Source organism: Myotis nattereri (genome assembly GCF_964212035.1).
Source record: "Myotis nattereri genome assembly, chromosome: 1".
NCBI lineage: Eukaryota > Metazoa > Chordata > Mammalia > Chiroptera > Vespertilionidae > Myotis > Myotis nattereri.
Window position 1 is genome coordinate 227,811,629 of NC_138075.1, and position 15,993 is coordinate 227,827,621.

General features: G+C 61.0%; 1 protein-coding gene across 1 annotated transcript in view; it reads left to right on the top strand.

Annotated features, from left to right (window-relative positions):
• Positions 1-15,993, top strand: part of EVC (EvC ciliary complex subunit 1) — a gene marked incomplete at its 5' end in the record, with an annotated part of 45,465 nt that overhangs the window by 8,643 nt on the left and 20,829 nt on the right. The window contains 8 exons of the mRNA XM_081104816.1: positions 576-808; positions 3,651-3,735; positions 4,150-4,248; positions 5,104-5,241; positions 7,839-7,997; positions 11,730-11,946; positions 12,627-12,775; positions 13,266-13,364. Of these exons, the coding sequence (XP_080960942.1) occupies positions 576-808; positions 3,651-3,735; positions 4,150-4,248; positions 5,104-5,241; positions 7,839-7,997; positions 11,730-11,946; positions 12,627-12,775; positions 13,266-13,364 (1,179 nt within the window). The remainder of the gene's footprint in view (positions 1-575; positions 809-3,650; positions 3,736-4,149; positions 4,249-5,103; positions 5,242-7,838; positions 7,998-11,729; positions 11,947-12,626; positions 12,776-13,265; positions 13,365-15,993) is intronic.

The window sequence follows — 15,993 nt, forward strand, 5'->3', positions numbered from 1 at the left end:
GCGTCGGAGAAGGTAGGCTCTGGGCTCTGTGTCTGGGGGACAGCTGCTTCCCCCCAGCAAACGACAGGGAGAGGGTTTCAGCCTGGGGGGCAGAGCTCTGCTCAGGCTGCGCCCTCTTGAGGTCATGGCAGGAACTGCATTTCTTTGAGCCAATTCCAGGGCCATGGCAGGTCTGGGGAGAGGAGGTGGCGCCCACCAGCGCAGGTGAAGAAGAGCTAGGTGGTCAGCGGGTTGTCAGCGGGTTAGTGGACAGAGCTGGCCCCGGGTCTGAGACAGCAGCAAGACAGGTGGGCCAGGGCCCGGGGGCTGCTGTGGGGAAGGGCAGGTGGGCAGCCGAGTGCCAGGTGCAGGGGTCATCGGGGCAGAGGCAGGCTCCTGGGTAAGGGGTGGGAGCCTGGTGCAGAGCCTTGGTCTCTTGGGGCCAAGAGAGCTGTGACACGGGTCCACTCCCGCCCCTGCCCAGCCTGCCCGCCTGGCTGCCCCGGGAGCCGCCATCCTGTGTTGCGGGTGGAATTACTGCGTCAGACTCCTGATGGTCACGTGTACTGAGTCCCATGTCTCTTCTGCCGCCCCAGCCTCTGGCCGATGGCTCCTCCAACCCGTCTCTGCACGAAAACTTAAAGCAGGTAGTTCTGCCCAACCAGCCAGTGGAGGCGTCGCCTTGCAGCAGCCTGGGGAGCCTGAGCCAGGCCGAGAAGGACGAGTGCAGCTCCTCGTCCAGCATCCACTCGGCCGCCAGCGACGACAGGTTCCTCCGCCGCACCTTCCTCCGTGTCCACAGCTTCCCCGAGGCCCTGACCTGCGAGAGGTGAGGAGGGCGGAGGGAGGACGCGGGCCCATGAGGCATGTGGTTGTCAGAGGAGGAAACAGAATGGAGGCCCAGAGAGGTTAAGCAACTCAGCCAGGGACACACAGCCGCCCCGTGTCAGAGTGGGACCCTGTCTCCCTCTGTCACTTGCCATGTGGTATCGATCCGCATAGGAGTTACGGAGTCAGGCTCCAGCCACGGAGAGACTTCAGGGGACCCTGATGCGTCACCAGCATGCCTGTGCATGGCATCGCAGCCAGCACTGAGTAGGCGCCTTCCAGAGTGCCTGTGCATGGCATCGCAGCCAGCACTGAATAGGCGCCTTCCAGAGTGCCTGTGCACGGCATCGCAGCCAGCACTGAGTAGGCGCCTTCTAGAGTGTCTTTGCACGGCATCGCAGCCAGCACTGAGTAGGCGCCTTCCAGAGTGCCTGTGCACGGCATCGCAGCCAGCACTGAGTAGGCGCCTTCCAGAGTGCCTGTGCACGGCATCGCAGCCAGCACTGAGTAGGCGCCTTCCAGAGTGCCTGTGCACGGCATCGCAGCCAGCACTGAGTAGGCGCCTTCCAGAGTGCCTGTGCACGGCATCGCAGCCAGCACTGAGTAGGCGCCTTCCAGAGTGCCTGTGCACGGCATCGCAGCCAGCACTGAGTAGGCGCCTTCCAGAGTGCCTGTGCATGGCATCGCAGCCAGCACTGAATAGGCGCCTTCCAGAGTGCCTGTGCACGGCATCGCAGCCAGCACTGAGTAGGCGCCTTCTAGAGTGTCTTTGCATGGCATCGCAGCCAGCACTGAGTAGGCGCCTTCCAGAGTGCCTGTGCACGGCATCGCAGCCAGCACTGAGTAGGCGCCTTCCAGAGTGCCTGTGCACGGCATCGCAGCCAGCACTGAGTAGGCGCCTTCCAGAGTGCCTGTGCACGGCATCGCAGCCAGCACTGAGTAGGCGCCTTCCAGAGTGCCTGTGCACGGCATCGCAGCCAGCACTGAGTAGGCGCCTTCCAGAGTGCCTGTGCACGGCATAGCAGCCAGCACTGAGTAGGCGCCTTCCAGAGTGCCTGTGCACGGCATCGCAGCCAGCACTGAGTAGGCGCCTTCCAGAGTGCCTGTGCATGGCATCGCAGCCAGCACTGAGTAGGCGCCTTCCAGAGTGCCTGTGCATGGCATCGCAGCCAGCACTGAGTAGGCGCCTTCCAGAGTGCCTGTGCATGGCATCGCAGCCAGCACTGAGTAGGCGCCTTCCAGAGTGCCTGTGCATGGCATTGCAGCCAGCACTGAGTGGGCGCCTTCCAGAGTGCCTGTGCATGGCATTGCAGCCAGCACTGAGTAGGCGCCTTCCAGAGTGTCTTTGCATGGCATAGCAGCCAACACTGAGTAGGCGCCTTCCGGGTGCTGGGCAGAGTGCCGGGCAGTTTGCAGGGGGTAGTTATTGCATGAGCACAAGGATCAGTCCGTCCCGTCCCCTGCCCTGTCTCTTCTGCCAGTGGGAGCCTGGGACCGGTTCAGTGATGGTAACTATTAGTCAATGAACTAATTTCTCCTGCCAGCCTTATCAGGTGGGGGCAGCTTTGCCCCATTTTATGAAGGAAATGTGCCCCGACCAGGAATCGAACCATGACCTCCCTGTTCATAGGTAGATGCTCAACCTCTGAGCCACACCTGCCGATCAATGATTCTCTGTCATCATTGATGTTTCTACCTCTCTCTCCCTCTCCCTTCCTCTCTGAAATCAATAAAAATATGTATTTAAGCAAGTAATAAAAAAAATAAAGTGAGTCTCAGAGAGGCTCAGTGACCTGCCCAAGGTCACACAGCAGATGGTGATGGAACCAGGTTTGACCCCACCACCTTATCCCCAAAGCCCACACTCAAAATCTTCAAACTGTCCAGCCTGGAGGAGGGCTCAGCTCGTGGTCAGTGGCCAGAAACTCACTCTGGGGCGGGGGGGGGGAGGGGGGGGCGGGGCATAGCAGCCAGCACTGAGTAGGCGCCTTCTAGCGTGCCTGTGCACAGCATCGCAGCCAGCACTGAGTAGGCGCCTTCTAGCGTGCCAGCATCGCAGCCAGCACTGAGTAGGCGCCTTCTAGCGTGCCTGTGCACAGCATCGCAGCCAGCACTGAGTAGGCGCCTTCTCAGTGCTGGGTGTGGGGGCGTGGGGGCCGGTCCTCAGGCCTGTCTGCTCTGACATTCGGTGAGCTCGAGGGGTCCTGGACACGGCCCGGGGCTGTGGCATGAGTGGGCTCAGAACCAGAGTTTGGTGAGGACCCCACAGGTGGCCCATGGCGGGAGGGATGTGGCTGGACTGGAGCCCCTTTCCTCGCTGGGAGAGGCTGTGTCTGAGCCTTGGACTTAGAGGACGTCTAACCGTTCGGGGTCAGTCATTCAAAAGGCCTTTGCCTGTGTCGGAGAAAAGGTAGAGCCTTTCCCTGCACCCTGCCGCTGACCTGCCCTGTGACCGCCACCAACACTGATTTCTCCGGCCCTCAATGTCCTGCGTCAGCGTCCTCGCCTGTACAGTGGGCACAGGATGTCCACGCTGAGCCCTCAGAAAGGCGGCCTGTGATACAGGATGCACGTGCCAGTGTCATTTCTCCCACCGGCCGTCTTCCGGCTTTGTCCTCGATGTCCAGGCCACGTCCCCTCTGGTCACGAGTGGGTCGCAAAGAGCTCCTGACACTCCGTCTCGTAGACCGTGTGGCTGTTGGGAATCTCCGCGTGTGCACACGCTGCGGACGTAAAATCTGGGGGCAGGACCCGCGAGGCTGGTACTGAGCAGGGACGCCCTAACTGTCACCCCCTCCGCACCTCAGACACTAAAGGTCTCTCTTCCTCTTGCGACTCTGCAGCGCCGACCTTGACCTATGCATCTATCACCTCCACTTAAAGGACCTGCTCCAGCTGGACGCGGTGCTGAGGCAGGACGAGCGCTTGGTAGGTGGCGAGGCGGCTCGGCACCCCTCCAGGCTCCGGCACCGCGACCCGGGCTCTGTGCACCGGGACCCCCGGGAGGCGGGTGTGGGAGGGAGAGCCAGCACCTCGGGAGGGAGAGCGATCTTAGGAAGAGACACCAAGATGGGAAGGCAGCTCCTGCCTGTGGGTGGGCGCCAGCTTCACTTTACCCAGAGAGGGAGGGAGAAAGAGAAAAAGAGAGAAAAGGAAGCAGAGAGAGAGAGAGAGGCAGACAGGGAGAGAGAGACAGAGACACAGAGAGGGAGAGACAGACAGAGATAGAGAGAGGGACAGAGAGAAACAGAGAGAGAAGCAGGAGGAGGGGGGAGGAGAGGAGGGAGGGAGATTCTGTTGTTTAAACCTTTATTTCTGTTATGTTCCCTTCTTTGGCAATAGATGTTTATTCAGATTTTTAAAATGTGCCTCCTTGACCTCCTTCCGAGAAAGAAGCCTGATGACGAATTCTACCAGAAGATTCTTTCAAAACAGGAAAATGTAAGTCTTCAATCTGTATTTCCAGGTAATTGGAAAATAGCTTATTACAATACTGGAGGCCCAGTGCACGGATTCGTGCTCTGATGGGGTCCCTCAGCCTGGCCTGCGGGGATCGGGCTGAAACCGGCTCTCTGACATCCCCTGAGGGGACCTGGATTGCAAGAGGGCAGTTCTCGGGTGACACACCCCGGAATCAGGCTCCCTCCTCTCTGGTTCCTGGTTCGCCACCCAAGAACCACTGCTGCCAGGTCACCACAGCTCGGCAGCTCCTGCATTGAGCATCTGCCCCCTGGTGGTCAGTGTGCCTCATAGCTACTGGCTGGTCAGATGGTGGCTTAGGCTTTTATATATATAGATACACTTTTAACGTAATACAGAGATACAGGCGTGAGTACAGATGTAAAAACCACAGTGTGGACTAAAATGGGAAAAAATATTGGAGGCAGAGAGGTGAGAAGAATGTCGGTCATGTTCTCTGTCCAAGAGAGTCGCTGTGGGCGGGACTTCCTGTTCAGGCTGGGGCGTTTTTAAATATCTGATTTCCCAGAGCTGCAGAAGGAGTGAAAGATGCTGTTTCATGGCTTTCTAAGCCTGGTCTACTTTTTGTGGGGGGTGAGGACTATAGAAGAAAATAATCCATCATTCTAGAGGCTCTGCGTTTAGGGAGAAAAATCGATTTCTGTCATCAAACCTTAAATAGGACAAAACCCATAGCACCGACGTTTGGTTAAGAAATATTCCCCGGGGGGAAGAAATTAATATTCCATGAGAATGTGAAAAACAAAAGCATTTCTTATGGCAGAACTTAAGACACATTCAACTTGTTCTTTATTTTCTCTCTTTTGCCTTTTGCAGGATTTGGAGGAATTAGAAAAGGGACTTCGGGCCAGACTGTCAGACATGGAGACGCTGGGCGCCGGCGACTCCCAGTACCTCGCGCTGGCGGACGTGGAGAGGAAGGAGAGGGAGAACGCCGAGCAGCTGATCGATAACGTAGGTGATGGGCTTGTTCCTGCGTGAAAGCCGGGGCTTCGGGGCGGCCCAGCTGGGAGGTTGGAGAGTGGATGCGCCTAGAAACATGTTTAACACTGGGGTTCCCTGCTGGGTCGGCCCCGGAGCCAGGGGTCCGTCTCCGAATTGAGCGATGGAGCAGGTGTCACTAAGGGCCAGGATTTTCAGAGGGAGGCGTCTTATTGTTATAACCGATTCCTCTGGCTTAAGTTTTAGATTGGCCTTCGTATCATTCAAAGCAGAGGTTGCTCTGACCCTGTGTGGGTGCGGCGGGTGCTGGCTGCCATCTCCTCACCCCCGGGCATCTCTCCTAAAAGCAGGTTTTAAGTTCCACAGTGGAGGGCTTCCTTCAGGTATTTATCTCTGTTTGGCTTTTGGGCCCCATGACCCGCTGTTCACGTATTCTGTCTTAAACACACGTTTCCCTGGCGTCCAGGCGCTGTGCTGGTGACAGGGATTCAAATGAACTTAGACCTGGCCCTGCCGGAGAGATGCTCAGGCCAGCGGGGGGCTGGGGGAGGGGGAGGGGTGACAGTGACAGGTGAGCAGATGAGGGTTACAAGTGTGACAGATGGGGACACAGGAGCGCTGAGGCACAGGGGAGAGAGGAACTGTTTTACCCCCGGTTAGGAAAGTTTTTGGAGAAGAACAGACCACCAAGAGGCTGCCTGGGAGAGGTGTGGTGCTGGCCTGCAGGCGGCAGAGAAGGCAGCAGGGAGCTGAGAAGCAGGCAGAGGGAGCTGAGCAGAGCCTGGACGAGGGGCCTCCTCTCACCAGGACGGGGAGTCGCTGAGGGTTGCAGCAAAGGGTGGCTGGGTCCCCTCCTGCTTTGAAGGGCTGCACAGGCTGCTGTGTGGAGGCCAGTGTGAGCTACGGGGCTAGTGCAGTGGGGTTTCGTGAAGGCATTTGCAGTGGGTGGAGGGTAAGGAGAAATGGGAGCTGATAGGATGGGATGTAAGGAGGGGCGGGCGGGGGAGGGGTGGTGCAGAGAACTGTCTACAGAAATCAGGACCCAGATTGAGAACAGGCTGGGAGGGGATGGTGGGGCGGGGTCTGACCAGGCCCAGGGGGAGGACGCGGAGAGCGAGCGCGTTCTCGAAGGCGGCGGCGCGCAGGAGGGTCTCAGCCTGGAGTCCGGCAGGGACATGGTGTCCAGGCTGCATAGCTCAGGAGAGGGCTCGCAGTCCTCGAAGGTTCTGTGAAGTCCTGGTGACCCACGAAGGAGACGCCCCGGGCCCAGGACCATGTGGAGGACGGCAGAGAAGCGCCTGGATCCTGCCCACAGCGAGGAGCACGGGCGAAGGGGAATCACAACAAGAAGGCGGAGGGGGCCTGGAGGGACCAGGAGGAAGTTGTGTCACGGACGCCAGGGGAAGTCGGAGGTTCATAAGAAGGACGGCCGAGCGTCCTGGCTCCCGGGGTGGAGAGGAAGCCGCAGGCTGGGGGACATGCACTCTGTCCCGGGCAGGAATGCGTGGACGAGCGTCCACGTCTCTTACGGTGGGTGGAGAGATCGTCCGACAGGCGAGTGGACAGCAGGTGTGAGCCTGCAGGGGTGGGCGGGGTCCGATGGGATGAGCTGCTGACTGGGCGACGAAGGGTGTGCCGAGCTGCCCTGCCCGCAGGCCCCGAGATGGGACAGGAAGCTTCTGAAGAGGCGCCAGTGCCTCCGGGGGATGCTCTGTCCCGGCCGAGCCCGGACCTGCGACGGCTGGCAGGGTTCAGTGAGCCTCAGCTTGTCATGATCTCCACCTTCAGCCACAGCAGCCAGGTCAGTGTGGGCTTCCGGGGCCACTGACCCCTGGCCCCTCCCATGCCGGTCCAGCAAGAAGTGTCCCTCTCAGCCTCAGACGGGCGCCAAGGAGAAGCTCCAGCTGGAGCTGCAGGGACCTGCCCCAGATCCGCTGCCTGTGCCTCTCGCTCGGGGGCCAGGGCCCGTCCCCTGCGCCTGGTCCTCGTCCGCGTCCGCTCCAGCTGTACTTTATCTGGAAGGAAACTGTGTGCCGCACGAACCTACACGTCATAAAACAGACGTCGCTGAGACCCGGGGTCACTGTCCTCGGCCGCAGGGACAGCCGAAGCCCGGCATTCGCAGCCGCTCCCGTCCCAGCACCACGCCCGATGAGATGGGGCAGGAAGAAGGGTTTCGAGGAGGACGTTCCCGCGCTCAGCATCGGCTTCGCCGCGCTCTCCCTGATGCTTTTGCAACGAGAACTGACATTTCAACGGCCGTTCGTGCTGTGATTTCCAGGACACGTTCAATCTCTTTTAAATCTCTGGAAGATTCCGAGAGGGCACTGGAATTCACGCACTCCTCCCCCGCGGGCAGGACTCAGCCTGCTGGGTGTCTCCGCGTTTAAGCTGGGAGATCCCGGGGTCCGCAGCCCATCGCTGTTCGCTGCAGTGGAAGAGGAGGCACCGCTGGAGAGAGTGACGCTGCGAGGCGAACGTGCTCCGGGGGTAGAACTGTCCAGAACCTCGGTCTGTGAGACGCAGTGATCGCAGTTCCCACGCCTGACCATGTGGCGTGACACTTTCTTAACCAAGTCTCCTCCCCTCCTGCCCCTCCCCCTTCACAGATGGACGCCTTCTGGAGGCAGATGGAGAGCATCCCGCACCGCCTCGTGGACCAGTTCAAGTGTCCCAGCGCCAGAGCGCGCCAGCTCGGGGCGGCCCTGACGACCAGAATGATCACCGCGGAGGGGCTGCTGCGGGACTCCCAGGACCTGCAGGCGCTGGTAATGCGGGGGGGGGGGGGGGGGGAGGGGCAGGAGGGGTTCACACAGAGATGGAATCAGGAAGCTCCAAGTGCTGTAGAGATTGTCCAGTCAAACACCTTCGTATTGTGGATGGGGCGAGAGAGCCCAGAGAAAAGCAATGAATTCGTCCTTCCATCATCCATTCAGTCCTATCCAGTCCTTCTTTCTTTCCTTCCTTCCTTCCTTACTTCCTTCCTTCCTTCCTTCCTTCCTTTCTTCCTTCCTTCCACCCATCCATCCCATCCATCTATCCTTCTATCCCATCCATCTATCCATCCACCTCCCATCCATCTAGTCCTTCTAGTCCATCCTTTCTTCCTTTCATCCCATCCATTCCTCCCTCCCTCCTTCCCTCCCGGGTGTGGAGATGTGGCCAGCTCCATGTCCTGCAGCTCAGAGCACTGTGTCAGTGTGTCTCCCCCCCGTCTGCACACTGACATGATCCGGGAGCTTTAAAAGGCACTGATGCTGGGGTCCCAGATGAGCCTGAGTTACTCTGCCTGGGTTGGAGCTCCGGTGACCACGGCGAGCAGTCGGGTTGACGCCCACTGGTGGATGGAGCTTTGGTTTGCTCTCCTGCTGCCTCCCGAGTCACCGAGGGCGCTTCCGGCAATGTCTGCGCCTGGGCCTCGTGCCCAGCGGCCCAGTCTAACCCGTGCGAAGCAGGGGCCCTGGTTCTGCTGGTTGTAAACTCCCCAAACAATTCTGATGTGCAGCTGGGGATGCAGAGCACTGGGGCCGAAGAAGCTGCACATCCACCTCCTAGGCCCAGCCCCTTGCAGCTGTGTCACCTGGCACTGGTTACTTAACCTCTCTGAGTTCCGGTTGCTCTGTTTATAAAAGGGTGGTCCTGGGCCTTGTCACAGACAGGCCCGGGGAAGCGCTCCGTGACCTGTAACACGTTAATCACCAGGGGGTTTCTCTGCAGAAGATTTGGGCTCACCCTGCTGTGTGCAAGGCCCGGGGCACTATGCACCCATCTCCCCGCCCTCTGGCCTTGGGAACTCCTAGGTTACATTTCAGACCCATGCACCTGCCCAGGTCACATGCGGCTCAGAGCCCTCTAGCGGCCGCCCTGCCCCGGCGCAGACTTGGCTGTCAGACCCGCGGAGCAGGCCCTGAGGAGCCAGAGCGACTCTCGCCGCTTCTCCACAACCATCTGCCCCAAGTGTGGTGCAGACCAGCGGCTTCCGCGTCCCCTGAGAGCTGGTTAGTGACGCAGGTCCTCCCCGCACGCCCAGATCCACGGTGCGCGCTAACAGACGCCCGGTGCACACTGCACACGGCCGCCGGAGAACACTGTGCTTCCGTCCTGTACACAGTCCCGTCTCCGCCTGGGCCCTGCTGGCAGAGGCAGGAAGCGGCCGGCTGTGACGCACCTGGGCCGCCCTGCCTGACGGCGCCCCCGGCCTCGGCTTGGCCGTCCAAGCCCCTCTGAGCTGGACTTTAATTTGATCCGGCTGCTGATATGGACGCTCAACAAAGGAAAACGACTTTCCTTTTCTCCTTTTGCTTTCTTTAATTATTATCCTGTCAGCACGATATGGATGCAGAAAAAAACACACACACACACAAAACACAGTGTATCCTTAGCTGACTCTGGCCCAAGAATTAGCCAGATACTTCCACGTAGGAAGGAGGGAATGAATTATTCGAGTTCTCAGTAGGCTCTTCCTTCAGCCAACATTTAATGAGCACCTATATGTGCCGTGTCCTGTTATAGAGACCGTATTGCAGACTCGAGCCAGAAACCTGAGCTCAGACCACAGTCCTGCCGCTTCCTAGCCGTGCGACCTCAGCAGTTCCTCAACCTCTCTGTGACTCAGTTTCATCATCTGTAAAATGGGATCAGAGTGGCACCTGCTCTGAGAGTGTTGGAGATCAGACAGGACGTTGATCTCACGTGGGAGGTGCGCATGTCCGGCCACATGTCAGCAGGCAGAATGGACAAAGAAGGCACCGCAGTGCTGCCTGGGAAGGGGGACGGTTAGCTCCCTGCACCCACTTCCCCCCCCCCCCCCACCCTGTGACATATCTAGGAATGTGCTGTGATAAACTCTGGAATTTCAGTGCTTGGGCTGGTGTCTGAGCATTTTGGCCTGGGCAGGGGGCCCTGGAACATGGCACTGGCCTCAGGGACTCTCAGAACAGAGCCCTGGAAGAGGCCGTAAAGGTTGTGCTGCCACTAGGGGCCTGGAGGGCCTCCCTGAGCTAAACCAGAGGTGGCTGTCCCTGCCGCTGCCCTGCCTGGGCGCTGCCATGGGGAACCTGGCGCTTATGCTCCTGCGCCCTCTAGTGGCCATGGGCCCTGACTGCTGGCAGGTGTTGCACTGAAGGAGGCAGGTTCCCAGCACTGTCCCTCGGGCTGGTTATGTGGCCTTCCGGGATAGACCTCAGCATCCTTGTCCAGAATCGGGGGGTCACCGTCCGTGCCCCGTTCACACGCTGTTAGAACCCCCACCAGTGCGGCTCAGCCACAGGCTGGGCAGTGGGTGGCTCAGATACGCTCCTGGCGTCGGGGCTGTCCAGTCGGTTCCTTCGATCAGAGCCTGTTGGGCGAGCAGGGCCGGCCAGGCCGCGGAGTGAGTGCGAGGGGGCAGGGAGGTGGCCCAGGAGGAGGCCCGTGTGCGAAGGCCTGGCGGAGCCGCAGGCCGTGTTCTGGGCGGCCAGGAGTCGGCAGGGCTGTGGGGCCAGGCTGGGGACGAAGCCAGGCTGGTCCTGAAGGCCATGTGCCCCAAGCTTGGGAGTTTGGACTCGGTCTGGGGGCAGTGAGAGAGGGTTGGGGCCAGGGGGCTCGGGAGCCACGTTTACATCTCAGAAAGGCCCGCTGCCGTGCGGGGCCCAGTGTGAGGGGACAAGTGGAGGCTGGGAGGCCAGGCTCCGTCCCCGGGCAATAGTGACTGTGAGTCGGCGGGAAGGGAATAGGGAGGGGGATCCGAATGGGGCAGGGCTGCCAGCGGTGAAGGGGCCGGGCTAGCTCGGGCCTCCCGAGCCGGGTGGCGGGTGGGGAGGGACGCAGCCCTGCAGCTCTCCCGTGGTCCACGTGGCCAGCACGGTGACGCTGCTCCTTCCGGCGCCCTCACTCTCATTCGACAGCCCCACTCATTAGGCGTCTCCTCTCTGTGACAGAAGGAGCCCCGGCCCTGTAGTCCTCATTTCCCGCGTGGGGTGTGTGGGGAGGGGTCTTTCCCAGGAGTCCTGCCCTAAGTCACGACCACGCGGCAGAACAAGGTGGGCGGTCCTAAGGTCTGACACTGGGCATCGCCCCTCAGTCTCTGAGTCCCAGCACCCGGGCTCTGAGCGCAGAAGCCCTGGCTTCTGTGACCTTGACTGTCCCTGTGCCGCGGCGGCCGAGGCCCGGTGGCTGCGGGAGGCGTGGCCGTGATCATAGGCGTGGCCGTGATCATAGGCGTGGCTGTGATCATAGGCGTGGCTGTGATCATAGGCGTGCACTGAACTCCTTCCCGGAAGAGCGACCCTCGGGGGAGCACTCAGTAGGTACGAAGCGCTTTGCGTGTGCTCTCCGTGTCCGCCTCGCCACGTCCCCGCGAGGGACCACGGGGTCCCCATCTGAGAGGCAGACACAGGAGGCTCAGAGGGGAGCTACGCCGTCTGTGCTCAGCACACAGCGAGGTGTGGGGCCAGGACGCAGCCGTGACCGAGCGCCGCCCCCAGATGGCCCCACCTGACGCCTGGTGCCTCTCCCCTCAGGACCTCCTGGAGAGGACGATGGGCCGCGTGCACATGGCAAAGACGATCGAGTTCCTGAGGCTGCAGATCCAGGAGGAGACCAGGTGCCGGCTGGCCGCCATCTCCCGCAGCCTGGACCTGCTGGCCGCCCAGGGCCGGCTGTCCGCGCGGCAGAAGGAGGAGCTGCTGACCCAGCAGCACAAGGCCTTCTGGGAGGAGGCCGAGCGCTTCAGCAGGGGTGAGCGGCTTCCTCGGGGCCTGGGGCCCATGCTGGGGGTCAGGGGGCCGGGCTGGGGGCAGCAAGAGTCCCAGTTCTGCCCTTGGGGACCAGCCCCTTATATGCTCTGCCCTCGCTTGCCTTCCCTGTAGATTGGGGTAAACAGGGCTGCCTCCCTGGCAGGCTCTCCTGCTCCATTTCCTCGTCGGTGATTCCGGCTCACTGGGACCCCAGGGTCTCTCCGCAGAGCCACCAGGAACGTGCAGAGGGCAGGAGGGCAGGAGGGCGGAGGTGGCCTGGATCCTGTAGGACCGGGGAGTCTCCGGGTGTCTTAGCTCGGGCCACGGTGACAAGATGCTGCACACAGGGGCCCCGGAAGAGCAGGCATTTGTTCTGGAAGCTGGAAGTCCAACTCATTGTGCCCAGATTTGGTTCCCGGGGAGGGCACACGTTTGGCAGGACGTGGTGGAGAGCGCGCACTCACATCTCTTCGAAGGCCTCTCTCCCCGCTCCCTCCCTCCCGCCATCTCTGATGTGGGCCTCCGGGCTCCTGACGCCTTTGGAGCACGTGTGCCCGAATAATGAAACTGAAATAAACTGGGTTTGCCCCTCAGTGGCGCCCCTCTTGGTGTTGGCAGAAGAAGCCGGGGAGGTTCTGCCGGGAGAGCCGCCTGTGAGGTCCTGGCTTATTCCACTTTCAGAGTTTGTGCAGCGAGGCCAAGAGCTGGTCCAGGCGTCGCGGGCTCGCCAGGCGGAGGGCACGGCGCAGCTCACGCGGGCCCAGGAGGAGGAACGGAGGGCCTTCCTGGCGGAGGCGCAGCTGACAGCCAACCCCGAGGAGCTCCTCCAGGTGACCCTGCGCGACCCAGCTGGCCTGGCGCGGCTCAGGCCCTGTCACCGGCCTCCAGCGCTTCTCGGCCTCCCGTGGGTCCGCCCAGTGACCGAGGCCTCTGAGCCTGCATCCCCCGCTCCCGGTCTGCACACCGGTGGCCAGGGCTCCGCGGGGCCGGTCTCCCAGGCCTGGGCAGGGCCTGCAGCACTAAGTCAGAGGACGCTGTCCGGAGAGAGCAGGCAGGGCGGCCTGCAGCACCTCCGCCTTCTGGCTGGACCAAAGCTCAGTCCATGGCTTTCCTGGGGTCCAGGCTCGCTGGTCCCTGCCGTGGCCTCAGCCTGCAAGCCACAGAAGCCCCGTGACCACATGCCTTACTTTTCTCAGATATAAACCAAGGATGAACGTCCTTTTGATCTGAGACTTGGGGCAGGTGGAGAGAACTGCATTTTCGGGGGGAGGGGGGGTTGTGCATTTTTCTGTCCGATTCAGCTCCTGCATTTACTCTCAGGCTTTTCACGGGGTCCTGGAGCGGCAGAGGGTGACGCGCAGTGACCTGGAGGAAGAGGAGAACTTCAGGGCCACCGAGGCCGTGGCGGCGCTCTGCCAGGTACGTGGCCCCCAGGCGGGCCGGGCTGAGAGCCCTCAGGATCTGAGTGTGCGTGAGGACCCCACATCCTCCTGGGCCCCGGCCCCAAAGGCCGAAAGTGACTCGCCTTGCTTTCCGAGGCCTGTGCAGACAGTGGCCTGCAGGGGGCAGCGCTGGGAGCAGGGAGACGGGGAGGCATCATGGAGAGAGAGCTGGGGCCGGGTCTGTTTTGGTGGCTAGCATCTCAGTCTCCTCCGTGAAGACGGGGTAGTGAGCTTTCTTCACAGGACTGTCCGGCGGTTTAAATAAGCTTCCACAGGCAGAGCACAGAGGCGCTATGGGCAGAGTGAGCGTCATACAGTGTTATAAGCACTCTCGTCCTCTCTGTCTAGGAGGGTGCGCGTGCACGGGAGGGTGCGTGTGCACGGGAGGGTGCGTGTGCACGGGAGGGTGCGTGTGCACGGGAGGGTGCGTGTGCACGGGAGGGTGCGCGTGCACGGGAGGGTGCGTGTGCACGGGAGAGCGCGCGTGCATGGAGAGCTCACGTGCACAGGATATGCTCACAAGGTACCTCATCCTGCAGCCTGGCAGGTTCTTTCCCAGACCTTTTCTTTGGGTGAGGCACCCACCATAATATGGTGGGCACGGGGCTGTGAGAGAGACACCATCATGGTATGGTGGGCACGGGGCTGTGAGAGAGACACCATCATGGTATGGTGGGCACAGGGCTGTGAGAGAGACACCATCATGGTATGGTGGGCACGGGGCTGTGAGAGAGACACCATCATGGTATGGTGGGCACGGGGCTGTGAGAGAGACACCATCATGGTATGGTGGGCACAGGGCTGTGAGAGAGACACCATCATGGTATGGTGGGCACGGGGCTGTGAGAGAGACACCATATGGTATGGTGGGCACGGGGCTGTGAGGCACCATATGGTATGGTGGGCACGGGGCTGTGAGGCACCATATGGTATGGTGGGCACGGGGCTGTGAGGCACCATATGGTATGGTGGGCACGGGGCTGTGAGATAAACTGACGACCACCTCGCGTTCTCAGGCTGCAGAGAGCAGCATTTTTCTAAATGCCCGCTGTCTCCTGACCTGTAAACAAACAGTAAGGTCCCAGCTTGGCTAAATCCCAGGTCGCGCGGCTCATAGAGAGGTCTCTGAGCCCAGCCCAGCGCCACCCGCCCGTGGGGACAGGCGCAGAGCCGAGCGCCACGCGGGCCTGCTTGCTGCCCGTCCTGCTCCGGTGTCTCTTGAAAGGCTCCGGGGCGGGTGGTGAAACAGAGGCGCCATACTCCGGCTTCGCGGCCGCGGTTCTCACCAGGACTCCGGCGGACAGTGAGAGAAATGAACCGTCCTCAGGGAACACAGAGACAGTAGACACGGGTGATGTGCCCCCGCCCCCCGAAGCGTCTCCGGTTCGATTCTCGGTCAAGGGCGCGCACCTGGGTTGCAGGGTCACTGCCCGCCCCCGTCAGTCGGGCGCGTGCGGAGGTAACCAGTTGAGTCTCACAGTGACGTTTCTCTTTCCCCTCTCCCTCCCCCCTCCCTCCCTCCCCCCTCCCTTCCACCCCTTCCGAAAAGCAATGGAAAAACTATGCTCAGGTGAGGATGAAGCAAAAACATAGTCCCCACAAGATGCCTCACTGACACCAAACTTAGTCCCCAAGACCACCCTCAGCTCTTCCGTTCTCTAGAGCAGCGGGCGCCCACCGGTGGTCCCTGAGTCCGAAAGGGTGGCGCCCGCTGGTGGTCCCTGAGGCCGAAAGGGTGGCACCCGCTGCTCTAAAGGACTCGCTGCAGCTGTTTCCACGGCGGGTGGTTGCAGCGGGAGCTACAGACCCAGGTTGGCCAGAGGTCCCAGGCAGAGGCCTCCAGCGCCCTCTCAGGGGGCGTGGGCAGCACTGGCCTCCTGACAGCGCTGTTGACATCACACACCAGCCACTGCCCACACGGAGGCTCCCCGAGCTCGGCGTCCAGTTTTATTGGGATGCAGTCACACAGACGTGGTCGGCCGCCAGTGTGGCCGGCCTTAACCCCCGGCCCTCTGCGGGATGGGCTGATAGCAGGCGGCCTGAGGCCCCACCCTGATCACATCACTGTCACAGGCTCCCTGAGGGGGCCCAGGCTTCCCCGTAACCTGAGACCCTCGTATCCAGAAGGACATTCTAAGAACGGGGAGGTCCCCTCGCAGGAACGGGGGCAAACAGGCCTCTCTCTCAACAAGGTCAGTTCTTGGCTGCCCAGCGGCGAAAGGTTAAGGTGTTTTGTTTTAGGAAACTCAGCTGGGAGCCTGGGCTTCAGGCCTGGGGCTCATAGCATTCAAGGAGGAGGGAGAAGTGGCCTGGTGAGCAAGAGAAGGGAGAGGCGGTCAGGCAAAACAGATGAATACACGCACGACGAAATTGAGGAATGAGCGCGCAACTGAAATTCTGGCATTCTGAAGGCGGCGTGGTCGTATCGATGAGAAATAATTAACACAAACTCTCAACAAATTAACACAAACTCAGTGGCTAAAGACAACGCGGTTATTACCTTGCAGTCCTGGAGGTCGGACGTCCGAGGGGGCGTCACTGGCCAAAAGGAAGGTGCCCTTGGGCTGGGTTCCTGCTGGAGGCCCCCGGCTGCTGGGGGCGCCCCT